General features: G+C 42.0%; 1 protein-coding gene and 1 non-coding gene across 5 annotated transcripts in view; one reads left to right on the top strand and one right to left on the bottom strand.

The window, feature by feature from the left end:
- Nucleotides 1-3,105: 3,105 nt before the first annotated feature.
- Nucleotides 3,106-27,107, top strand: part of ARIH2 (ariadne RBR E3 ubiquitin protein ligase 2) — a 39,393-nt gene continuing 15,391 nt past the window's right edge. For 3 of the 4 annotated variants that reach the window (XM_019984550.2, XM_019984551.2, XM_070777226.1), the window contains exons 1-3: nucleotides 3,106-3,247; nucleotides 5,931-6,006; nucleotides 7,386-7,728. In XM_019984550.2, the coding sequence (XP_019840109.1) occupies nucleotides 7,480-7,728 (249 nt within the window). In that variant the 5' untranslated portion in view covers nucleotides 3,106-3,247; nucleotides 5,931-6,006; nucleotides 7,386-7,479. Of the gene's footprint in view, nucleotides 3,248-5,930; nucleotides 6,007-7,385; nucleotides 7,729-21,130; nucleotides 21,177-27,107 lie in introns of those variants that run through there. The other variant, XM_070777227.1, reaches the window with a different exon arrangement.
- Nucleotides 13,954-14,026, bottom strand: TRNAG-UCC (transfer RNA glycine (anticodon UCC)). Its single transcript has one exon. It is a non-coding gene; the product is annotated as a tRNA-Gly (tRNA).

Below are 27,107 nucleotides of genomic sequence, written 5' to 3'. Positions count from 1 at the left end.
ATGAACTGCAGCACGCCAGGCTTCCCTGTCCATCACCAACTCCCAGAGTCCACCCAAACCCATGTCCATTGAGTCCGTGATGCCATCCAACCATCTCATCCTCTGTCATCCCCTTCTCCTCCTGCCCTCAATCTTTCCCAGCATCAGGGTATTTTCAAATGAGTCAGCTCTTCGCATCAGGTGGCCAAAGTATTTGAGTTTCAGCTTTAACATCAGTCCTACCAATGAACACCCAGGACTGATATCTTTTAGGATGGACTGGTTGGATCTCCTTGCAGTCCAAGGGACTCTCAAGAGTCTTCTCCAACACCACAGTTAAAAAGCATCAATTCTTTGGCACTCAGCTTTCTTTATAGTCCAACTCTCACATCCATACATGACCACTGGAAAAACCATAGCCTTGACTAAACAGACCTTTGTTGACAATGTTAAAAATAACAGATCACAAACAGGAAGAATCAATCCTATTCAGAATAACATCAAAACCCATAATGTATGCAGGACTAAACCAAAGATCCATGTGAATAAAGCTATATAAATTCATATACACAAAAGGCAAACAAAAGAAGTATAAAGAAACAGTAATATTCCTTGGATGCAAAGACTCAATAATGAGGCTATCAGTGCTTCCCTTTAAGTTATTCTTAGAAATTCAGTGCTCTCCAGTGGATTTTCAAAAATGAAAACATGTCAACCTGAATCTAAGATTTATACAAAAGAAAAGTTGTATGATATTGGTGAAGAAATATGAGTCTTCTAGATGAGGCCCCAGAGTTCAAGGAGCTAAGACCAATCATTCCCACTATAGGGAATGATTCTGTGACACAGAAACTGAGAGACATTGTATTTTGTTTACATATTTTATATGCAAATTTATTTTGAAGACAGAATACTACACATATCATTTCATATCCTATTTTTATCACTTAAGAGTATATTACAGGACTTCCCTGCTGGTAGAGTGGCTAAGAATCAGCTTGCCAATGTAGGGGACACAGATTCCATCCTGGTCCGGGAAGATTCCACATGCTGTGAGCAACTAAGCCTGTAAGCTGTAACTACTGAAGCCCATGCACCTAGACTTTTGCTCCACAAGAGAAGCCACCGCAAAGAGAAACCCGAGCACCAAAATAAGAGTAGTTCCTGCTCCCTTCAACTAGAGAAAGCCCAAGCACAGCAATGAAGGCCCAGTGCCACCAAAAATTTAAAAAAAGAAAAATTTTTTGAAGAGTATATCCCAGACACCCAAGCACAGCCAAAAATAAAAATAAACTAAAAAAAAAAAAAAATGGTATTAGCAACAGCTTAATAAACATCTATTTAACAGAGTAATGTTGAAAACAAGGATGGATATGTGACCCTAAGAAACTCACCTTGGGACTTTCTTGGTAGTCCAGTGGCTAAGACTCTGTTCTCCCAATCCAGGGGGCCCAGGTTCAATTCCTGGTCAGGGAAGTATATCCTACATGCTGCAACTACAGATCCTGTGTGCTACAACTAAGACCCAGGGCAGCCAAATAAATATTTTAAAAAAAGAAACTCACCTTCAGCAGGCGAGAGACGGAACAAATAAGGATAGTACCTGGGATTCCAATATATTGTACATTTGTATGCTTGATATGTGAATGTCCTCATTCACTATTTTGCAAATGCAATAATTATACAGAAAAACTGATTGTTCCCTTTTATTTATTGGGGAGGATTTATTACCAGGAACCCAGAACGAATGCACCTAATTAAAAAGATTTCATTAGCCGAAAATATAGTTTGGTTCCTTCACTAGTGTCATGATATAAAGGGCTATGTTTTGTTATAACAAATAAGTACATCGAACTACAGGCTTCCCTTGCGGCTCAGACGACCGTAAAGAGTGTGCCTGCAATGCAGGTGACCTGGGTTAGATCTCTGGCTTGGGAAGATTCATCCCAATGTTCTTGCCTGGAGAATATTCTTGTCCATGGGGTCGCAAAGAGTGGCACACGACTGAGCACCTTATAGACAAAGTTTTACATTGCTAATATATAAAACATGTCACTCACTCATTATTGTTAGTTTTCACTCCAAATTAAGGTGTGTGTGGGAATGGTTTTCTAGTATTTGAAAGCACCTGATTTGGGTTGCTGCTAAGTCACTTCAGTCGTGTCCGACTCTGTGTGACTCCACAGACGGCAGCCCACCAGGCTCCCCCGTCCCTGGGATTCTCCAGGCAAGAACACTGGAGTGGGTTGCCATTTGGGTACATGCTCCTAATTAAACAGGAAGCTGAAAATCATGTATACAAATATATGCAAGAACTGAAGAGAGTCCATTACACATCAATATCCTGAATATTAGCACATACACGACTCATGCATGGGTGGAAATGGTTTGGGTTATCTATGGACTTGCACAGCGAGGAAGCTCCCTAACATCACTTGCTTCACTCCGGCGTTTCCACGTTGTGCAGCAGCAACTTAAGTGAGGCTTCATGTCTGTCTATCCATAACACTCGACAAAGGCCCCAGAAGGTACTGAAAGGCATAATGGCACTTCCTATACTGTGTGAATACACTGTGCAGCAAGGTAGTTAAGATTCAATCTCGGGTGATTGGGAAGCCAAAGAAATTAGGCAGCGAACTAGGCCACGGAGAGGGAAGCGGAAGCCTGGCGTGGTTCTACGAATCGGCCTAGGTAGAAATTCCCGGCCCGGCTTGCTGACACGAAGACCCAGCTCTCATTCGATCAAACAGCGGCCATGAAATATCAGTCCTTTATCCATTCCACGAACGACTGGAGGTCTTCTCCGCGCCGGACACCGAGTACAGTGAAGTGAGGAGAGTCCGTCAAAAAAACAACAAAAGCCCCGGTTGAAAGGATCCAGGCCGGGGGCGCTGGTAGGCGAAAGCCCGCGGCGATGCAGTGACAGCTTTCCAAGAAGCCTCTCCTTTGCTAGCCGTCGGCGCCAGCCTTGCTGCGGGCGTACTCCGGTCGCTGCGCTGGGCTGGAGTGAAGTGTCCGCAGAGAGGCGTTATTACCCAGCGCCTGTCGCGACCCCGGCGACCGCGGGGCGACCCCGGGCGGGAAGTGACGCAACCGCTCCGAGCACTTCCGGAGCTGCGGCGACGGCTCCGCCGGAGGAAGCAGCGCGGGCCTTGACCAGCGTTGGCCCGCCGCCTCCGCCGCCGCCGCGCCTGGGTCCGGTTCTTCTGGCCTGGCCCGACCCGGTCTGGCCCGCCCGGGCTCAGCGGCTGCGGGGCTGCGGCTCCTGGTAAGTGCGCGGCGCGAGTCGCGGCCTTGTTTACCCCGGCGGGCCGGGGGAGGGGGTGGGCTCTCCGCGCGCCTCCCTAGCCCTGCCGGGGCTCCGCCTTCGTCGCTGCCTGCGAGGTCCCGGCGCCCCCGGCATCTCGTACTGGGTCTCAGGGCTCTCCGCCATCCCGCTGATGAGCTGCCGGTGGCCGAGGCCAGGGCGCACCGGCGCCTGATGTCTCTCGGTCTTTCCGCCTCCCGCCGCCTGCAGTTCGCCGAGAGGTCGCAGGCCAGCGCCTCTGACCGACTGGTGCCGGGCGCATCTAGGCCCTCCCCGCCGGGCGTGCCGGGGAAACGCGGCGCCTCCGGGGGCTCCCCACTCGGGTCATCATCGGGAGCTCTCGCAGTGCCCCCCTCCCCGCGCGGTTAGTTAACGCCTGCCGGTGAGGGGCCCCCTGCGCGTGGACTCCGTGTCCTCGCGGATATATTCCGGCGTCTGGGATTGGGACAGGCGGCCCTGGAGCTGCGTCGCCGCCTCACCGGACGCCGCTTGTGGTAGCCGCCGGAGAGGCGATCGGGTTCTCGGATGACTTCACCTCAGTGCTGATTGTTACTCTGTCCCATAGAACTTTCTGCCACACTGGTCCTATTCTGTACCTTTGCTGTTCAGTAGGATAGCCACTAGCTGCTACACGTGGCCATTGACTTATGGCTAGTGCGACTGAAAATCCAAGTGTCAGGTTTTATTTAATCTTTGAGTTAAATGTAAATGACCACAAGTGGTTAGTGGCTACCCCATTAGACAGGGTTCATATTTTTGTACCAACGAGTTTTCTTCGGAAATGTGGATTTAGTAAATGACACTTAAGTGCTAAATATATCTGGAGTAAACATTGATATCAAAAAGTCTGTTGTCTTGTTCTTGTCAGCCTTATACTGAGAATTCTTCAGTTTGAATTCCTTAGCCCAGGATGGTTGGCAGCTCTTATGAACACGTGACTTTGATGCGGGGTGGGGGAGCGCAGTAATTTCTGTTACTCCTTGCCTGTTTGGGACGTAAGGCTAATGTTTAACATCCGAAGGAAATCAAAGCGTTATCTATCATCTGTTGTGTTAATGAAGCAATAACATACTGGCCCCTTGAAACAGTGTCAGCACTCTTTCAAACAGAATAGGGATATTTAACTTTGAAAAGATTAGTAATTAAGATTGTATTTAAATTTGGACCTAGAGCACCCAGTAAGTATGAAATGGTGTTCCCCTTTTTGGAAGGGAGCCTGAAGTTTTCCCCTGCTTCTTGAATATTTAGCTGGTGAGAAGCCCCACTCCTGGCAAGAAATCCAGAGAAAGTGAAAACTGTGCTTTTTTTGTTGTGGTTGTAGGTAGCTTTGGATAGTATTCGGCTCTGTGGGAGGGTGCATGGGGTATTGTGAGTCCTCATAGATCATAGATCTGGTGAAAAGTATGATGCTGGATTCTACTGGTTGTCAGCACTGTGGTCCTGGGCAAGTTGCTTAATCTTTTTGAACTCTAGTTTCCTCATGTGTAGGAAGAGGACAATCGCCACTTTGTAGGGTTATAAACATTTAATGAGAATGAGTCTGACCTGAAATTGGCTCTCATTAAATGAAAGCTGTCCTTGGTAGTGATTATTTTATAGATGGGAGCAGTATTTGTAATGCTATTTATGCTTATATGCCTAATAAGCAGTATCTTACGTAAAAATGCAGATAGAAGAAAACAGACTTAAAAAATCTGTTGTTCCTCTACTATTTTGCAAATCGTCTTCCACAATCATTGTTTGGACTTTGGTTTTCATTTAGTTTATATTTGCCTGTCTGTGTTAGAAGTATTTCTTTGAAAATTATCGCTGGTTTTCCAAGAAATTTAAAAGGATAAAAACATGGACCTAAAATTTCGGATTAAGTAAGTGAGTAGTACTTATTTAGTCTTTGATAGAGGGATCTGTAGCTCTGAGAAAGTCAAGTAGGCCTTGAGCATGTCAGAAGAGAGGTACAAATGGGTGTTAATATTGGGTATTGTACTAGGAACATTTTTTTTTCCTTTTTTTTAAGCCCTAACCACTAGACCACTAGGAAATTGCACCCTTCCCCCTGTTTTTTGTTTTTGTTTTTTTTTAATTTTTGTTTTATTTTCTCTTGTGGACTTTTTTAATTTGAAAATAATTTTTCATAAATAAAGTGAGAGCTGAAATATTAACAGTATTCTGTAAGTGTTAGAGTACAGCAATGGAGATGACTTTATGATAAAAGCCCAGTTCAAGTCAGTTAAAATTTGCTTTGTCAATCTCTATCATTTAAGATTGAAATTATAGTAGTTAACTTAGAAAATCTGAAAAATACAAGTGAGGTAGTACACAGCACTGTAAATCAACTATAATCCAATAAAAATTAAAGAAAAAAAAAGTGAAGTAGTGGACTTTCAAACAGAGGGAACGAATGAGAGGGAACTGGTTACCCGAGGTTAGATTATTATTAGCTGTTTATTTTAAATACTTTCTTTTTTTAGAAGGCCATGTAACTCTTGTCAATATATAATTATGAAGTGGATTTCTGTGGGACTTACAAGAAAATAATTTCTGGTCCTTTGCTGCTTGTTCTTTTAAATGTCTTTATTTTTAAAATTTGTGAACTCAGGCTACCAATTTTACAGTATGTAAATAGATTTATCTTTTTTCATTTTAGATGGAAATTATATGAATGAAATTATATGAATGACTATTTAGGTGACATCTTCCTGCAAGATCTTCAAGAATTACAGGTATTTTTAATTTAAAGATTAATTCTTTCTCCTAAAGGAAAAATAGTTAAGTTCAGTTGTGATTAGGTGGTTCTAGCATATAACACAATTTGTTAAAAGTCGAACTGAAAATACATTATTGCTCTCTCATTAGTGTGACTTTTTTTTTAATTTAAGCATTTATAGGTAAAATATCAGGGGTAGATTCACTGATCTTTTTATAATATCATTAAAATGTGACTCTGTAGTCCTTTAGACTGGTTACATATTCAGTAGACATTCATTTTAATCTTTTTTTATTATTAATTTTTTGGAGAGATTATCTACTTCAAATAGGTTTTAAATTTACTTTGGTATTTAATCCAAATTTGGTTATATAAATTATCTCATTCCATTCAGTCCACATGCTCTTGCATTTTAAGGTCCTCTTAGTTTTAGATTTAAATCACTGTTTGATACTGTTCCTTGGAAACAGTCACTTGAAATAGTTCTTGTGTAGAGAAGTTAATGGGTATTTGCCAAAATCGTCTCTAAGAGTTAAAATATGTGACTGTTTTACTTTTTCAACTAGTATTCTCTTTTCATTTATATGTAATTGAGTCACATTTTGATCTATGAGGATTTTTCAGTAGCTGTTGCCATTTGATCTTGTTTCTTTACTGTAGTAGATTCTCTTTTTTCCTAGGCTCGATCCTGCCAAAGTAGTATATCTGTAGTTTTCCTTCACTATTGGGTCAGTTTCTTTGCCTCTCAGTACCTCTTTTAGAGGATTAGTAGAACCCTTTAAAGTGGAAAAATCAGTTACCTTTGCAGACAAGAGGAGGATGTTGATGTTGAAGAGCTGTATGGTTTTTATTTTTTCTTTACTATGCACTTTTTTCCCCATATATCTGAGAGCAATGTCTGTAAAACACTGGTATTATTTCCCCAGAAATTGTAGTGGGATGGAACTGTGTCCCTATTTATGTTCTGTCTGTGTCACCACTCAGTAGGGCACAATTGGCTGAGAAAATTTAAACATTGGCTCTTTAGCCTTTAGGATACTTCCACTCTGGGCAATCAGCTGTGGGAATGTGCTTCTCTCTTAAGGACCCTGGCAGGAAGGACAACTCTGTGGGAATTTGACTCCTTGACATGGAACAGACAGCCTTACTCTTTCATGCCAGACCCTTCATGTGAAGTTACCATTGTTAACTGCTTCTGCCCCTCCAGGAAAGGGTTTCCCTTTGAAAAGCCTGGGCAGGGAGATGATGGTGAGGTTTCCTGGATGAGAGGAGAGTTGGAATAGGCCATAGTAGGGGTAGGACCAGTGCTGTGCCATTTTGGTTCTTGAATGATTTCTGTTACAGCTTTTCACAGTGAAAGTAACTAACACATATTTTTTTCTTTTCCTCCCTTAGAAGACAAAAACACTAATGAGTTTGAGAAAGTGGTGAAGTTTGGGGGGAGGGAAAAAAACTGCTTTCCTGATCTGCAACTTGACTGGATGTTAAGATGTCTGTGGACATGAATAGCCAGGGGTCTGACAGCAACGAAGAGGACTATGACCCAAATTGTGAGGAGGAGGAAGAGGACGAGGACCCTGGGGACATAGAGGACTATTACGTGGGAGTGGCCAGCGATGTGGAGCAGCAGGGGGCCGACTCCTTCGACCCTGAGGAGTACCAGTTCACGTGCTTGACCTACAAGGAGTCCGAGGGTGCCCTCAATGAGCACATGACCAGCTTAGCTTCTGTCCTAAAGGTGAGCAGTGTTGTCAACTCCCAAGTGTAATCCCTGAAATTAAATCTAAATATGAGCTGTTGCTAAAGTCTCCTCCGGCCTGGTTAAATGGCCTGTAGCTTGAAACCTAACTGAATTGTGTGTTGCATCCTCTGGACACATCTGATGTATTTGCGTTGTCTAAGATGCATATCAGAGGACCTCAGCTTCTCAGACTACTAGGAATTAGAAAGGCGGGGGTGGAGTGGATTCAGGGGAGATAGACCAGAAATACACAGAAGCAGAGCTGTGTAGATTAACACTTGTTTCAGAAAGTCTTATGAAATTTTATGAGATTTTATCCTCATAAAATAGGATAAACATCAGAATCACCCAACAGTGTGTGGGCGATTGATAAATCTCTTAAGAGAAGCTCCTAGATCTCCCTGTTTGCTGTGAAGAATCGGTGCTTCTAGGCTAATGAGTTCGTTTGTTTCATATACTGGTGACTAATGTCTGATGTTGAAAGGAATTTTAGCAGTAACTAAGAATAAAGTAAGTTCTCATAGCTTGTATTTCATTGATTTGAGGGGGTGTGAAATTGAAATTGTAAGTAACAGAATTGATGATTATTTTTAACACTTCAACTAGCATGGTTTTCAATGTCTGGCACCTTAGGCCAGGTATTATCCTCACAATGGACATGTTGTATTACATAATATCGAACTAGTACAGAGTAAAACACATGGGACACCTCTGACTGTGGATTATGATAGTCGTTTAGACAGTGTCCCAGCACGTTTGTCCTTTCACGTGGACCATCATGTGAAAGTGGGAACATTTCTCCTACTTTACTGTTTTCACTGACCTTCCTTTCAGGAGCTGTTGCATGGATTTTGTTGTTCGCTAAAACTGAAGATCAAGAGCACATGGGCATGATGTCAACCAAATAATGTTCATTTTGGTATTGAAATGGAAATAACGAAGGTGTGCCGTACTGTAAACGTTGCTTTATCCTACTAGTCCAGGAATTTTTTTTTTTTCCAGGTGATCAGCAGATGTTAACTAATACCTTGGATTTGGATACTTAGGGCTTTATTAGCAGCTAGCTAGAAGCTGAAAGCTAAAGATTTTGTGCAACTCACTTCTAGAAATGGGCAGGTTTCCTCTCTCGCGCTCAGCAGAGAACTCGAAGAATGAAGACACATTGGAACCTCTGGGTTAGGGATTTCTGCTCATAACAATAGCAGAGTTGCTGGGGCATTTCCCTGGGAGAAAAGAGATCTCAGATCTCTTCCTTCGTCATTATTCCCACCTCTCCTCTCTGGTCAACTAGTTTCTTTTTCTTCAACCATATTTTACATGGTGTTGGTATTTAAAATTAGAGAAGGAATTGTCGGGTATGTGGTTCTGGACAGTATCAGTTGGCAAAGTTCATCAGGATGTTTCCACCTATGCATAGGAACTCTCAGTTTGTTAAGCCCCCGTGCCAGCTTTCTTTCTCTGCTGGAGACAGCTGAGGGGCACAGGCCTTTTCCTCCCTTTTTTTTTAATTGTAGTAAAACCCATAAAATACACCATTTTACTCCTTTCCTTTTTATTAGGCTGTCTTATTGTGGGCCTGGGGAGGCCCTCTCCTTAATTGTTCGGACCCTCACGGCTCTTTCAGGCCTACCTTGTGCCCTCCCTGAGCGAGCCTCCTTGCAACCTTCTAGAACACAGTGGTTGGCTCCTGTTGTGGACCCAGGGCCCAAATGTTACAACCCAAGTCTGTTAACTCATACAGTGCAATCTTCTAACTGCTTGATGTTGTTCTTACGTTTTCACGTATTTGGGGATGTTCTCTTCACTGCTTGTCACTTGACAGAGGGCAGAAACTACTTTTTTATCTCGTCTCCCCCGTCATTCCTATCACAGTGTTCATCCATAGCAGGCATTGAATACTTTGGGGGCACTGTGGATTTTGTCAACTGCTGATGATGTCGCTGATTTTATTGGTATGAGCTCGATTCCCTAGTCCGTGCTGCCCATCCTCTACTGTTGTAAAAGGGCATTATTCTCGCCTGCAAGATCAGGAAAAATAGGACAAAAAGAACCGGGAACAGAGATGAAGGAACAAAGAGAGAAGGAAGAAAGTTGAAACCCCAGGAAAGGGTTAAAGGAAAAATAATGCAGAGAGGAAAATAATCCATGAAATTCTGAATGATGGTAGAAAAGGAAGCTGGATTTTTTTTCCCCTCCCTCACTGAGGAGTGTGTTAATACCATTTCCATTCTGGGCCTGGGCAGCCGAGGTCCTGGCTCTTCTGGTGGCTTGGCTGCGTGTAAGGGGGCTCCATGGTGGTCTAAGAGGTGCAGGAATTTGACCAAGGAGGACAGGCAGAAACGGCTTGCTCAAGAGTACAGGAAGAAGGAATCACACAGTCTTCCTCTTTCAGGCTGGCTAAAACCTAGCATTGGTTTTACTTTTGCATTTGAAATTTTTTGAGGTAAGAGGAAGTCATTGAAGTGTTGAGTTTAGAGAATGGTGTTCACGGGCGCTTTAGCTACTCGCACTCCTGTTGCATGTGTCTGTGAGAAAGGAGCTCAGTAATCGTCACCCAGGTCACTGCTGATTTCCCTCACCAATCATGTACTGTTTGCACACTCGTGACTTATTGAGATATTTCTTTAACACGGTTTAGGTGTTATTTGGCTAATAGGAAATGTGATGTGTGTGTAGTTTCACGTTAGAGCCTTGTGAACAGCTAGCTGTCCATGAGCAAAAGCTGAGTTGGAGAAGTGGCATCAGTTAGCCACTGATCGGTGTTTTTCATTCTGTTGTGTTCTGGCAGTCGCCTGTGGATGAGCCGTAGACTAACTATAGTTAAACCTTCTGTTACCTTTTGGGATTTCCAGTCTCTTGGGCAGAAAATTCCCAGCTGTCTGGGACACTGGGCTTTTGGTTTAGTGAGGGCCCTTGCTATCAGAGGGTAACTTCCTATATGTATTCTGCGACCAGTTCTTGAGTAAGATCATTAATTGAGAAAAGAAAGTGCCCAGAAAAATCAAATTCAGGGCTGAGAATAGACAAAGGAGAAAATGCTTACTGTTATGGGGTAGAGGGAAAACTGCTGATGTTCAAATAATGGCAAAACAGAAGCCTTGTTAGAGAACAAGCTATCATCCTACACGAATGGAATAGTTGTGAAAGATGAAATGGTTGCCAATGAGGTAGATTGTGAAGTAAGAGGGGGAAATCTCTGACAAATATTTTAGTGATATTCAAGTCTTCAAAAAATGAGCAAAGTTACCTGGTCTTTGTATGAAACTTACACAAAAAATTACTGTTGCTGCGATAGATTTGGGAGGCCTTCTCTAGTAATAACAGGCCCTTTTTATTACAAAATGTGGGCTTCCCTGGTGGCTCAGAGGTTAAAGCGTCTGCCTGCAATGTGGGAGACCTGGGTTTGATCCCTGGGTCGGGAAGATCCCCTGGAGAAGGAAATGGCAACCCACTCCAGTATTCTTGCCTGGAGAATCCCATGGATGGAGGAGCCTGGTGGGCTACAGTCCACGGGGTCGCAAAGAGTTGGACAAGACTGAGCGACTTCACTTTCACTTTAACTTGGAAGAATTTCATCATTCAGTGAATCCTGCTGGTACTTGTTCCCTGAATCTCAGGGGGCATTTGCTGTCAGGCTACTCAAGAAGGGGCTCAGTCACGGTCCAGCCCCAGACAGAGCCCAGGCTGGCTTTGAGTGCTTATGGGCTGGAGGTGCCTCCCGCATTGTGCTCCTTCTCTCAGCAGTTTGTTAGGGCTGTGGGCAGGGAAGGTGGGATGTTGCTGCTCAGAGCCCCACCTGGGCTTCAGAAAGGAGAAGAGAGTCCATTTTGGACTAAATCTGGTCCGTAGAGCTGCCTGTGAGCTCTGTGAGCTTTGTGGTGATAAGAGAACCTCAAGATGGGATGTGGCAGGAGTGGGAGTAACAGAATTTCCCGGGTCAGTTAGGCATGGGGCCGGGAAGTTACCTTCTGGGCTGGAATGGAGACTCAGATGTGTAGGTAAAAAGGAATAAAATAGAAGATCATGAATGCCACCTAAAGTGTCTTTACTGTTGAAGGAAAGAATTAGATTTTTTTAAACTTCAGTGCTGAACTGTGCTGCTCACTTTTCTCAAGCCTGGTTTTCTTCAAATGGGGTTAGAGATATAGACTGATTATTGGGAGTGTTTTTACTATGGTTCTTGCCTTACAAATTGCTGTATTAACTGCAGTAGAGCTGGGGAATGTTCCCCAGAAGACTATTCTGCCACCCTCTTGCTTGAATTTGTTTTAAGCTCTAGTGCTTGCTGTTCAGCAAATTGTGGCTGGAAAATCTCTCCAACTTCTTCTGTGGGTCATTTTTCCCTTTTGTGGGTGAATCATGAATTACCTTATATTTATTCTTTCTCTCAAGTAGCACTAAGTTCTTATATAACATCTGGAAAAGACTAATTGTATTTATTAAATTAACTTTCTTATATCCTGGTATAGCTGAATGTAAGAACATGTGTTAGTTTTATTTATACATTCATTAATTAACCAAGTAATGATTGTTTTCATGTTACTGCTCATGGGAAAGTGTCTTTAAGCTGGGCCCAGTAACACTAAATGTTTGTGTGCTGAGCAGCCGTCTGATTTCTATTTTTATGGTCTGATGTCAGGTTTCTTTGCGTGCCTCTATCTCACTAGAATCTAGATTAAATTCTTGTGTTTCGAATAGTTGGTCGTTAGTGGATGTGTTGACATACTTCAGCATGCTTTTTAGTCTGGAAGTCTGGTAAGTGTTTTACTGGTGTGTAGATGTATTTTTTAAAGGGAGATGAGAAATATCCAGAGTGACATTGAGAATTGCCTAAGAGCAACTAGTGCTAGAGTTATCCCTGTCTGGCCAGCTTAGAAAGGTTATTGTTATCATTGACTTTGTGCCCTCACTGTGTACCTGGCACCACGTACCACATGCTGCCTGCCTTTTGGAAAAGAAGCTCTCCATGAGATTCAAGGCCAGCTTTCATTCTGGTCTTTTGTTGTACTTGCACACTGCCTTAGGAACTGTGTGATCAAGGGGGTGATTCTAATTCCACTAAAGAATACCGTTCATAATTTTGTTAGCCTAAAATAAAAGCTTTCCTCCTTGCTTATTATCCCACAGGTCTTGTCCATATTCACAGATATGTTACTGTTCCGCAATTCATTCATTCAGCTAGTATTTATTGAGCATCTGCTATGTGTTAGGCACTGGGAAAATAGCTGGGAACAAAATGGAAAATCTCTACTCTGGGTGACAGTACATTCCAGTATTCATTATGTGCATGTAGTTATATATTCTGTCTTTAAAAATGTGAATTTCAAACACTTCCTCTTGTTTATACTTCATCCTCATATGTTCTTTTATGTATAACACATTGTCTTGTTTTTGAACCATAATTTGCTCCGGCTTTCCCCGTTAGGCATTTAGGGGAGTACTTGTGTGTTACATTTTCGGGGACTGGTTATATTGCTGTGAGCATTTTCATGGACGCGGCCCGTGTGTTGTTGAGTCTGCACTACCAGTGGTCAGGCTAGCCTGAGTTCCACTTCCTCTTCTGCCATGTAATATAACATGACCATGGGCAAGTTTCTCAACATCTGTAAGCTTCAGTTTCCTCATCTATGAAGTAGTGATAATTAATACCTTCTTCACAGCATTAAGTGAGATAATGCACGTAAAGTGCCTGGCACGTGAGTGTTTAAACATGGTCATGGTAGAAGCGGGGCAAGAGTTGAAGAACGAGAATATTGCTGTCACATATGTGCTGTGGTTCCTTGGAACACATTCTCAGGATTGTGCGTTTTGAGTCACAGGGTAGGAACCAAATTGCAGAAGGTTCTGAGTGATGTGTTACTGACTGACGCTTCTGAGTGTGCCTGCAGTACTTGGATCATGGACTTGGGGCTCCCTTGCCCTCATCCAAATACTCTGATGTCTTTCTCGTGGGGCCTATGATAAGAAAAGTAAAAATAACACAAACTGAATTTTGAATTGGGACCAGAAAGAGGTTATAGGGGAATATGGTCTTGTCTTTTGTTTCTGCATTTCTAGTTAAGTGCAGTGTTGGTCTCGTGCCTGCATTGATGGCACTCCTTGCTGAAGTGCTTAGCTTGCTTAGCTTACTTCATTCTGTGATCCTTTACTAAGGATCCTGTTTTTAAGATGCCACCTTACTTTTTTTTTTCTGCCTTGCCACACACCATGTGGGACCTTTAGTTCCCCAGCCAGGGATCAAACCTGTGGCCCCTGCAGTGGAAGCACAGAGCCCTAACCACTGGACCACCAGGGAATTCCCAAACACCCCCAAGGACTTTAACTTTTGCTCTGCCCCAGTTTTGCTCCCCTGCTGCCCTAGGAAAATGTAAAGGATTTGATTTCTCTGTCTGATAGAGGGAAAAGTTAGAGCAAAGATTTGAGAAGAGGTACAGACTGAGACAGCAGGAAGCTTTGCATCCTGCTTAACCTGAAATGTGTCCTGCTGTGGCTTGATTACTTAAACTGACATGAATTTCAGAATTCGACGCTTGTGTTGTGTTCTCTTTTCTCTAGCCTATCATAACCCTTTAAAACCATGAAATGGTTTTGCTGTGATAACCACAAGTAATCAATCATAAATAGAGGAAGGAACATGCAGGAAGAGCGAGATGTTTGTTTGGAGAGTTTTAACAGGACAACAGAGCTGTTATAGTCGTGAACAAAGAGTGGTCTCTATCTGGGAATGCTGCTCTCTTTGACTAGCAGTTTCTTTCCTGCCCAGTACATGCTCTACCCACACATTTCCTTTTTCCCTTGTTTTAGACTTTTACTGGTCTCTTCAGTGCGCTCACCATCATTTTCCAGTCTTGCTGCCTTTTACAATATTCCAGTGCCATCCAACCTGGCTTTCTGGATTCTCTATCTTCATCGGTGATACCACCATCCACCAGGCTGGAAACTGGGGACTTACCCTTGGTTCCCTTCTCCCGTGAAGCCCTCTCTGATCTCCAGGCAGATTCAGATATTTACTCTGCCCCCCTTTTTGCATGTTTCTTGATATATACTGATACTAGTTGTTTGTATGCCAGGAACTGAACTCTTTGAGATGAAGAGGTTTTTTATTGTATACTTTTTTTTTGTATAAACAGCACTGAGCAAAAATGCCTGGTTATGTTTTGATCTCAGTAAGTGTTGCTTGTTGTTGATATGACTGTCTAAATAAGCCCAGGCCAATAATTGCAAAAGTTGAGCATCTAACCCCAAGGTTCTACTTCTGTATGTTTCCGTTTGTAAATAGACGATATGCTTGTTTAAGGGCTTCCATGATGCCAGCCGACTTTCAAATATAGATGGTATATACCTGGTAGGTGTGTGGTTCCTAGCTTGGTGTGCATGTCAGATTTAGCTTTGGCAGTTCTTATATGGAAGACGTTTGAACTTTGTGCAGATGTAATAAAACAATCTTCAGAGATGAGATGAGGTATTTGACATTATATTCCTGTGGAAATACAAAAAAATTGTGAAACGATCCAGTTGAAATGAGGAGTGAGCAGTACATCCTCTTTTGGCTGCGAAAAGATACATCCAACATTTGGAGTGCGCTGGTTTTGTAACCAGAATGGGAGTAGGATGTAAACTGCCCACCTGTACTCACAAATTGAATAGGATTCCTGTAATATTTTTGGTATCTAAATATAACTTCATATTTCCTTATCAAAATAAAAGTGGGTTCTTGTGTCCACGTTGATAATGAGTAGCTGTGAAAATGACTAATAGTATCTGCAATCATAAATACAATGTGAATACTTTAAAGGCTTTTCATTTTATGACACTCTAGTAGAACACAAGTCTTTGCTTCAAGTTGGTTGGCTGCCCTCACATACATTTGTCCCTTCTGCATTTGTTTTTGTTTGGTATTTGGCTCTCTAGAGCAGTTTGATTTGCAATAGCCAAAAACTGGAAACAACCTAAATATCTACAAACAGATGAATGAACAAATAGTGGCTTACCCGCAGAACAGCACACTCTCATCAATATAAAGAGAGTGGGCTGCTCATACAAGTACCATTGATAAATCTCAGAATATGCTGCATGAGGGGACTCAGGGGTGGTGGTGGGGGGAATAAGCAATTTATGATTTCAATCCTATAACATGCTAGAAAATACAAACTTATCTGTTGTAAAGGAAAATAAATTAATGATTGCCCAGTGAGCTGAAGAGGGCAGAAAGATTATTAAAGAGCATGAGGTAAATATGGAAGTGCTTCTCCATTTTTAAATACCATGAAAATGAAGGTAAAGGCAAACATATGTTGCTGCTGCTGCTGCTAAGTCACTTCAGTCGTGTCTGACTCTGTGCAACCCCACAGACGGCAGCCCACCAGGCTTCCCCGTCCATGGGATTCTCCAGGCAAGAACACTGGAGTGGGTTGCCATTTCCTTCTCCAATGCATGAAAGTGAAAAGTGAAAGTGAAGTTGCTCAGTCGTGTCCGACTCTTAGCGACCCCATGGACTGCAGCCTACCAGGCTCCTCTGTCCATGGGATTTTCCAGGCAAGAGTACTGGAGTGGGGTGCCATGGCCTTCTCTGAACTATATGTTACAAACACAGAATAACAAAGAGAACATGTAGGGGGAGCATATGGGACATCATTGCACATGGGAGCTGGTTTGTCCAGCATGTCTTTGAAGAGGTTGTGGGCTTTGATCTGACTGACTTAGACGGGAGAAGGTAAATGTGCTGCAGATGGGAGGATTAATTAAAGGTCTGTATGTGGGACAGTCAGCCCTGCCCCCACATGGTCTCTCTCTTGGCAAAATAATCTGGATAATCTTAGGGAAATCAGGCACTTAGAGAAGATCAGATTTAGCTATCTTTATTTGTCATTTTGAATAATAGCTGCTTCTGATCAGTCACCCTAAAGAGAAGCCTGGCAGTTGCATGGTTCTGTTCATGTGCATAGAGTTAGGGTTCATTTCCTGAGACTCCCTTTTTACAAGTTGTAACATCCACATAAAATTCACTTTTGAAAGTGTACAGTTCAGTGGCATGTTAATACACTCATGGTGTTGGGCAGTCATCTTCTTCATCTAGTTGCAGAACATTTTCATCACCCCCAAAACGGAAACTTGGTACCCAGTAAGCATGTATACTCTCCACTCCCTGTGTCTCTGGCAACAACAAATCTGCTTTCTGTATCTCTGGATTTACCTATATATGTTATAGAAATGGAATCATGAATATGTGACCTTGTGTGGCTGGTGGCTCTCTTAGCATAAGTTTTTGAGGTTCTTCCAAGTTGTAGCCTGTATCAGTACTTCATCCCCCTTGTTGCCCTTCATTTTGTTTATTGTGAATGGTGATTCTAACCAAGAACCCCCGGACATTTGAGGAAAACATGCATAATGAAAGAGAAACAGAGAAATTGACTGTAACTGATATAGACCAATAAGTAATTTTGCTTGTTTTTAAAAGTGCACTATGTAGTATTTCAGAGAAGGCAATGGCACCCCACTCCAGTACTCTTGCCTGGAAAATCCCATGGACGGAGGAGCCTGGTGGGCTGCTGTCCATGGGGTCACTAAGAGTCGGATACGACTGAGCGACTTCACTTTCACTTTTCACTTTCATGCATTGGAGAAGGAAATGGCAACCCACTCCAGTATTCTTGCCTGGAGAATCCCAGGAACAGAGGAGCCTAGTGGGCTGCCCTCTATGGGGTCGCACAGAATTGGACATGACTGAAGCGACTTAGCAGCAGCAGCAGCATGTAGTATTTGCCAAGATATTCAAGAAGATGTGGCTTCTATAAAGCAATCAGAGATGCCATCAGGAAGAAAATCAAAGCAGAAAAGAACCTGTGAAGATGAATTATGGGTTTGCCAAGTTAAAAAATATACCATAGATAGATCAGAAGATAAAACCAAGAAAATCTCTCAACATAAAGCCAAAATACAGGCTATATATATATATATACACATGTATATGCGTGTGGGTGTGTGAAAAAAGAGACATGGAGATCAATCCAGATACCCAGGATTTACCAGAATTTGTGGCAAGTGAGAACAAAAAAAATTGAAGGAAACAAAAAGATCAAAAAAGTAAAAGAAGAAGATTTCCAAGAGCCAGAGGGAGGAACAGTTTTTGTATTGAAAGTGTCTTGTCTGTTGCCCAGAAGGGTAAAGAAAGAGCCATTGCCAGAATTGTCCCTATGAAATTTCAGAAAAACAAGAACAGAAAACCTTAAAGGTTTCCATAAAGATACGCCAGGTCTTCTAAAAGACATGGGACTCATGTCTCCAGTCTCCAGCATTGACAAGCAGAAGACAGTGGTGCAATGGTCTTCCAAGTCCCGAGGGAAGAGAGTTTTTAATCTACAATTCTGTCATTGCAAAAATAAACTTATTTTCAGATGAGCAAGGACTCCAAAAATTTACTTCTGTACCTTTGCTGAAGTAATTCAAGATGAAGATCAAAAAAGAAAAATAATAATTCAAGAAATAATTAAACTAACTTGGCAGTCCAATGAAAAATCCCATGTTCTGCTTGTAGCAGGCCTGGAAAATGGTCAGCCCAGATTGGAACAGAAACTTGGTGGGATCCAAGAAAAATTTCTTCTGGAATAGGGGTGAGGTGGATTCCTAGCAATAGATAGAATGAAGAAGTTGGAAGATGATGAGAAACCATAGAACTCGTCATAAGGGGGAAGGGAATTAGAATTCCCATGGAAAGCAGAAAAACTACACACAAAAATCACAAGTCAAATAAATACAAAGCGAACACACCATGTGGCACAAGTATGCGTGATTGGCAGCTACTACTAATGTATTTATGCCAGATGTACAAACGTTCTTCTTTGAGTGGGCCAAGGAGAGTGCCATTGGAAGCTCAGGGGTGGAAATGCAACTCTGGTCCTGTAAACTATGTCTTAAGATTACAAAGGCTACAGATAGAGAAACTGAAAATAGTGATTTAAATATTCAGAAGTTGGGGCTGGGATGGGAGTGGGTAGGCTAGGTCTGGTGGAGAATTACGGGCGTGCTCAGTGATGTTGGTAACAACCAGAAGAACCCAGACCAGTGACTGGGAGAGACTTGTCCTGGCTGGGAAACTGGGAGAGGATCAGGATGGGCTGGGATGGAGTGGCAGGCATTGTTCCTTTTCATCAAAATGCTTTTTATGAACCATTTTCTTTTTTGTTCAGTGATAATTGAAGTAGGTTAAGAGTTTGCTGTAATTTGATGATTCTCAATAAAACAAGTGTTTCCGAGTATCTTCTGTTGTTTTAACTTTTAGATAGATGCTAAGAAAGATGGGGAAAAAACAATTTAACCTCTACCATAAAATAATTTAAAGGTCTCTTGGCCTTTATTTTCTGCCTCCTCCTTTTTTAGAATGATAAGACAGAAAGCAGGTATGCATAAATAAAACCTTTTCTGCTTCTATTCCATATTTTCTGACACAGCCACTGAAAACACTATTTTATCTTGCTCTGTTGAGAAACTTGAAGTGGTTTCTCCAGATTCCAGCCTGAACTCTTTCCCGCTCTGCTCCTTAATGTTTGATTTTTGGCTCCTCAAACCTCCTGTCAGCATCTCTGCCATTCCTGTCACATTAAAAGACCTCTCAGTTCACCGTCCTTTTTTTTCCCCTTTAAACCTTCCTTTCTAGATCCGTATCTGGCCTCTCCTGCTAGATTGTGCACCCTCTGAGGGCTTGGAAGGCTTTGATGCCTGCCTGCCTGCCCGCCTGCCTGCCGGGGCTCTGGAGGAGGCTGTGGATAGGCAGTGATTTCAGCTGAGACCACAGGAGCCAGGCGGAGGGAAGTGTTAGAATATGGGACCTAGCCCTGGCACAGGCATTGTTCTAGGTCTTAGGTATGACAGAGGAGGGAAGTGGTGTGAAAAACCTCTTCCCCTAGAAAAGAACTCCATTCCCATGGAGGTTTATTTACATAAACATATAGGTGCATAGACACGTGGTACGTTTTGAGCATAGTTAACAGCAGCAGTCAGTGGCTCTGTCTTTGAAACGTGCTGTTGGAGTTTGCGGCTTTGTCACTAAGATATGCTGGGCTCTGAGGTACCCTCTGGAGAAGAGAGGTGATCTGGCTGGAACTCCCTACAAGTGTCTGGTACTCCCTCTCCTTTGCCCTCCTCACAGTCGCCATAGCTGGAAGAGACAGTGCATCATTTGAAATCACATATAGACAAGATGGGCTTGTAGCTACAGGAAGATGGTAGGAGACTTGGCCTTTAGTCCTACTGTGTGTTATTCATTGGCTATGAGCTCCTATCTGCATTTCTTTTGGTTGTGATTAACGGATAGGACTTTGGTTCACTAAAGTAGTAGTCATCCTACCTGTATATGGCTCCTCCCTGAAAAACCATATGGAATTCTAGAAGGGGCTGTAATCTGCCTTTTGTACTAAGTATTTCCCAGAAGATTTTCATTGAAATGCAAACCCGAAAAGATACGCTGGCTGAGATTTACCTTGCAGTAATCTCTAGGGTAGTGGGGTAGGTAAGGTATAGCCTGGTTCTGAGTTGATGTTGGAACTAGGTGATGGGTACATGGGTTTCATCATACTCTTCACTTATGTAGATGCCCAGAGTTTTTCATAATAAAGTGCCCTCAAGGTCAAGGAAGGGATGACTTTTGTATTTTTGTTTTATTGTATTTTTCATAAGTAACTGTAGTTAGTCAAGTCTTTAGATGTTTTTGGCATTGATTTTAATGATCAGAGACCATAACAGAACTAAATTAAGGTTAGACTGGAGAGAAATCTTCAAATTAATGTTCATTAATCAGATTTTGTAGAGCATTTATAACATGTGGGTGCCTCAATTACCAGTCAGCTCTCCCTCCATGGAGAGAAAATGCAAGGAAGCAAAGTTAGAATAAGGCGCCGGAGAGCAGACCTTTTAGAGCCTGAGAGTGTGGAGGTGTGAAGTACAGGAGAGGTGAAGGCCCACCGCCGAAATTAGACTCGAGGGCTGGGTCTTGCCACTACCACTAGCACTGCTGATGTGCGCCATTCTGGCCTGGTGTTCACCTTTTCTTTTGTCTCTGTGCTTTAACCTTGCTTCTTTCTCTTATTCCTTCAGTACTTTCTCACCTCACCTTCTACCCTCCAAGACTTGAATCCATCCGTCTTAATCTCTTTCAGCTAGTTTTCCCATATTACATCCCTTCCTACCTTAGACCCAGAAGCTGGCCAACAGTTCACTCCTTTCCTTCCTCTCTGCCTTTTAGTGAATGACCACTCGTGTTTGTTAACAAATGTGATTGGACCATGAAGTGGCTTAACAACAGGCTGAGGCATGGAGCCCTATTCGGGTAGCCTTAAAAGATTTCAGGCAGTTGGCAAGTAAGAATTCTAAATAAAAATTGAAACTACCACCTGTATTTTTTCAGGCCGTTGATGCTCTCTGCCATCGGCTGCATCCTCCCTATGGCACTGGTAAGTGTGGGAAGGGCTGGTGACAGTTCTGGTGGGCTGCTGAATTTCTGTTTTCTGGGGGAAAAAAATCTATTTGCAAGCTGTGCTGTTAACTCGTCCCCAAGGACTAGACAGCTTGAACCAACTATAGGAGATGAAGAAGATGAAGAAGCAACTAACGATGCTCAGGGTTTTCCTGGGGAGCTGTTGTCAGGAATGGAGGCTTTCAGTATGTGCCTCGATCCTTACATCAAACTAGCATGTCCTGTGCATTATTTGAACAATAAACGTATACAATCCAAGTGCTCTGGGATGTCAAGTAATAACGGTAAATTTCCTGAACTTCTGAATACGTTTTCCCCAAAGATAGATGTTGGCTGTGTATTAGAAAGGATCCAGAATGTTGTATGTACTGAGCGTCTCCTTCCATGGCAGGATTTATCTCCCTCTGGTATTTTAAGTGCTTTGTGGTCAGGGGATCAAAAACGTTTGTTCCAGTGATTAATTTATAAAATTCTGATACTCGAATTTTTCTGGGGAAAGAGTTTGGTGGAAATCAGAAAAAAAATTTGAGGCTCTCATGTACTAATGAACTTCAGGTGGACTCGGGGTCCTGTGATTTGAAAAACAGATTCACCACAGTCTGCTTTCTGCTTGGGGACCTAACAAAGAAAATACATATAAGAAAATTGAAACGTAGAGTGGGGAGGCAGGCAAGTCATAGGAAGGCTAAAATGTAAGCCAGTGACCAAATTGCTGCTGGAGTTGTGTTTTCTAAGCTCCTGGAATCCTGCATTTGTCTCCTTGTAATGAGTGGGTCAGAGGCTGCATAGATCCAGAAGTTTTATCTTATCAAGATAGTCTCCATTCCAAGTTGACAGGCCCTAATTCACTATTTACACTGTTTCACTTCTCTAGTCTCTGAAGCCCTTAGATCACAGAAGAAAGTGTGTCCAGAATATCTTCTGAAATGCTGAGGTTGTGGATTTGTGTGCTGTTAGCTGTGTCAGGAATGGCTTGCTGATAACAGCAGCTAAAATCCTCATGTACACGTCACTGCATCTCTGTGAGAAAATCTTAGCTTCATTGGCTGCTATCCAGGATTTCCCCCTCAGGTCCATCTCCTCCCCACCCACTCCCCCAAACCCTGCTTGTGAAGCCGGAATAGAATTGTATGGACACTGTATATATTCTTTATTAAAAAAAAAACAGAAAGGAGAACTTGACTCCCCAGCAGTTGTCTACGCCTTTAGGTGTCTGCACAGGTGGTAACTACTGGACATGTTCTGAGGGCCTGTATCTGGGAAGTAGCTTTTTAAAGGTCTCTCCCAAACACAAATTAGGGAGGATGACAGAAGTTTGCCTGCAACCTCTGGGAAATAGTGATGTCTAGTAGCCAAGTCCTTTTTGACATTCATGTGGCCAAGTGCTTCCTGAAATAAAGATCTGAAAACCATCTGAGGGTGTTGAGATTGTAAATGTCATGGCAAAGCCAAGCCAGATTGGATGGGCAATACAGAGCAGAGTCCAGGCTGGATGATGACAGGTGTCCCCACAGTCCTTTAAAGCTTCACGGAATGCTCTCCAGAGCCTTCTGACCCATCGTGGGTCAGGTTTGAAGGCACAGGGAATGAGAGGGAAAGGCAAGGAAGGTGGGCTACACTTGACCGTGTTCTGACTCCATCTTTGACTCTGAAAGCCGTCTTTGGACCACCCAGGGACTTCAGGACCCTTCAGTGTTTGATGAACTGTATACCACTACTTTCCCTCCCTCCCTCGAGGCTTGGTGTGGGAGGTTTAGAGGGAGCTGGAGTGTTGTGAAGTTACTGGCAGTACAGGCCTACTTATACTAAAATTCACATTGTCTAGTCAGTCCATCTTTGGTCAGAACTATGTATGTTCAAAACTCTGAGGGGATGTTTTCATTCTGAGGAGTACGTAAAAGATCAAAATGAACTATTTTGATGCAATGGTGTAAGGGTCAACTCTCTGTTTCTTGTGACATTTGTTTATTCAGAAGATTGCCATTGAATTAAAGTTGGCAAACTTTCCCTCCAACTTCGTGAAAAATTTAAAATATACAAAGACTTTTAAAGCATTGTACAGTAGGTATCCATTTATCTACCATCTAGATTATACAGGTGCTAACTTTTTCCTGCATTTACTTTATCATGTGTCTGTCCATCGGTCAATTTTATTTTTAGCATTTATTGAAGTATTACTTACATTCCATTAAACTCATCCATTTTAGAGTGTACCAGTAGAAGAGTTGTAGTAAATGTAAACAAGTGTACAGCCATCACCACAATCCAAGGTATAGAACATTTTCATCAGCCAAAACGTTCCCTTATATCCATTTGTAGTTAGTCCCCTCTCCCAGCCCCAGGAAACTACTGATCATCTTACTGTCTGCACAGATTTGCCTTTCCTAGAAATTTCATATGAATTGAATCTTATAGTATGTAGTCTTTTGTGTCTGGCTTCTTTCACTTGGCATGTTTTCAAAGTTCATCCATGCTGTATCACATGTCAGTAATGCTTTCCTCTTACTGCCCAGGGAGGATTTTCCATTTTATGGATATGTACCACATTTTGTTCATTCATTCCTTCATCAGTTGATGAACACTTGGGTTGATTCCAGTTCTTGGCTCTTATGAAATATGCTGCTGTGATGGTTTGTATAACAGAGTTTTGCATGGACATGTTTGCATTTCACTTGGATAAATATCTAGCAGTGGGATCGCGTTTAACATTTTAAGAAACTGCCAAACTGTTTTCTGAGGAGACTCTGCTATCTTACATTCCCACCAGCATTATGTAAGTGTTACAGGTTCTCCACCTGCTTGCTAGCACTTAGGTATTGTCAATTTTCTGTATTTTTCTGTATTTCTAGTGAATGTGAAGTAGTATCTCCTAGTTCTAATTTGCATTTCCCTAATGACTAATAATGTTGAGCTTTTTGAGTTGTGTGAGTTCTTTATGTGTTCTGAATTAAGTTCTTTATCAGGTATATGATTTGCAATTATTTTTTCTGTTGCAAATCATATATTTTGTGGCTCGGCTCATCCATTTTCTTAATAATATCTTTTGAAGAATGAAATTTAATTTTGATGAGCTCAGTGTATCATATTTTTTCTTTTAAGGATTGTGCTTTCAGTGTCATAGCTAAGAAATCTTTACCTAAAAAACCAAGATTGCAAAGATTTTCATCTGAAAGTTTTATAGTTTTCAGTTTTATTTAACAGTGTGAACTACCTTGAGGTAATTTTTCTGTGACATGAACTAAGCATTTAAGTTCTGAGTTTTGTATAATGATGTTCAGTTATTCTGGAACCATTTGTTGAAAAGACTGTTTTATCATCTGTTGAATTACATTGGTACCTTAGTAGAAAATTAATCATAAGTGTATGAGTTTACTATTCTGTTACATGGATCTATATATATGTCTGTCCTTAAGCCAGTATCCCACTGTCTTAAATACTGTAGCTTTATAGTAAGTCTTGAAGTCAGATGGTGTAAGTCTCTTCAACTTTGCTCTTTCAAGGTTGCTTTGGATATTTGGGGTCCTCTCCATACATTTTAGGATCAACTATTAATGTATACCCTAACCCCTGCTTTGATTTTGATTAATTTTGATTGCTGTGTTCTGTCTCTAGCTGCATTGTCCATTATGGTAGCTGTGATCACATGTAGCCACTGGGCATTTGAAATGTGGCCAGTTGGATTGGTTTGTGCTATAATTCTGAATACAATGGACTTTGAGCAATTAGATGGAAAAAAAAGATGTTAAATGTAGTTCATTAATAATTTTCAGTGCATTAACATGTTGACATATTTTAGATATATTGGGTTAAATAAAATATATTTATCAATACATTTTAGTTTTATCAATAAATTTTAATTTTTATTTGCCACTATGTAGAAACACATTTGTGATTTTTATGTATTGGCATTCTATTTTTTTAACCTTACTAAACTTATTAGTTCTACTGGTAGTTTTGTGTCTTTTTTGTGTGTGTCCTTTTTTTTGCCCCCCATGCCCTATTAGGGCCTTCAGCACAGTGTTAAATGAAATGATGAGAGTGGTCTTCCCTGTCATGTCCCTGATCTTAGCATTCACTGTGTTGTTACAGAGTATAATGTTTTCCTTAGACACCCTGTATTAGATTTAGGCAGTTCTATTTTTCTTCCTAATTTGCTACGAATTTTTATCTTGAATGATTCCTTGATTTTGTCAAACGAGTTTTCTTGTATCTACTGAAATTATCATTTCGGTTTTTTTCTGCCTTTACTTTGTTAATTCAGTGAATTGCCTTAGGCGTTTTCACATGTTAAATCAGCCTTTTATCAGGGTTATGTTAGCTTCATAAAGTGAATTTGGAAGAAGTATTCTTTCCTGCTCTCGTTTCTGAAAGTGTATTCAGAAATGGAAAAAAGCCTCATACATAAATAAGACTTAATTTTCTTATTACATGTTGATCTTACAGAAGCGCAAATCTGTCTTGAACATGACATGGTCATGTGTCCTTCCCAAGTCATTCGTCTATTTGGCTATCAGTGGTTGTTTATCACCCTTTTTGGAAGAGGTTTGACCTCATTATAGGTTCTTCTTGGGGGTTTCCCTGGTGGCCTAGTGGTTAGAATTCCGGGCTTTCACCACCATGGCCCGGGTTCAGGGAACTGAGATCTCACAAGCTTTGTGGCACAGCCAAAAGTGAATGAATGAATGAATACTCCTTCTTGATAACGCATACATACGTACATGCATAGATACTTTTAAGTCCTTCTTGGTAATACATAATCCTAACTACTCACAGGTTATTAGTTGCTTGATCAAAACAGTCCAGCAGTCGTTTGTCTTGGTTCTGCTGGAAGACTTTTGTTCTCCGCAGTTGAACACATAAGAAGAGTGGAAGACCTTCCTCAGTTACAGAGTGGCAACTGTGATAGATTCAGAGTGGATTGCCAAGCTCTTTGAGCATTGCACAGGAAAATGGTGTGAGTACTTGGCTAGTTCTTTCCTGAGCTTAGCTGTCTGCACTCTGAGAATGACAGACTTTTATCTGTAATGTTTTAATATCATATATTTGTCTTGGCCCTCTTGCTAAAGGTAACTTAAGTAGTGCCCCCTCCCCCCACATCACCTGACATCTCTTCCTCTGGAAGACCGCTGCGGGTGACAGTGGGTGGTGAAGTCAGTTCTCTCCTGTGGCCCAAATCAGGGAGGAGGTGGCCTCTCTTCGGAGACTACCTGTTAGCATAAAGTCTTCTAGGTACTCTTCTTAACCCTGTGCTGCTTTTTGCTCAGAGGGCCCTTTGTATCCTGACTTCCCTGTAGATCTTCCTCGGTGTCCATTACGGGGCAAGTGCCGTCATTCTACATTTTGCTTTAATTAACGGTCTCAAAATTCCTTCACATTCATAATGGATTAATTGGGGGAAACTGAGTCCTTGGCAGTCTGTGATACACTGTGGCCATACTGTGGGCAATCACAGTGCCTCCTGTAGGAGACTGGTGGGAGGTGCGTGTGCCTACAGTGTTGTATGTATTGATGTATCCTCAGCAGTTGGCTTTGAAAGAAGAGATGGACATCTATCCACCTTAATAAAGTGCTAGACATGTATATATTGATGTATCCTCAGCAGTTGGCTTTGAAAGAAGAGATGGACATCTATCCACCTTAATAAAGTGCTAGACATGTATATATTGATGTATCCTCAGCAGTTGGCTTTGAAAGAAGAGATGGACATCTATCCACCTTAATAAAGTGCTAGACATGTATATATTGATGTATCCTCAGTACTTGGCTTTGAAAGAATAGATGGACATCTATCCACTTAATAAAGTGCTAGACACATTGCTGACTCGATGGACATGAGTTTGAGTAAGCTCCAGGAGTTGGTGATGGACAGGGAAGCCTGGTGTGCTACGTACAGTCCATGGGGTCGCAA

The sequence above is a fragment of the Bos indicus genome, chromosome 22 (genome assembly GCF_029378745.1).
Source record: "Bos indicus isolate NIAB-ARS_2022 breed Sahiwal x Tharparkar chromosome 22, NIAB-ARS_B.indTharparkar_mat_pri_1.0, whole genome shotgun sequence".
Classification (NCBI taxonomy): domain Eukaryota; kingdom Metazoa; phylum Chordata; class Mammalia; order Artiodactyla; family Bovidae; genus Bos; species Bos indicus.
This window is presented reverse-complemented; position numbering and strand designations above follow the sequence as displayed.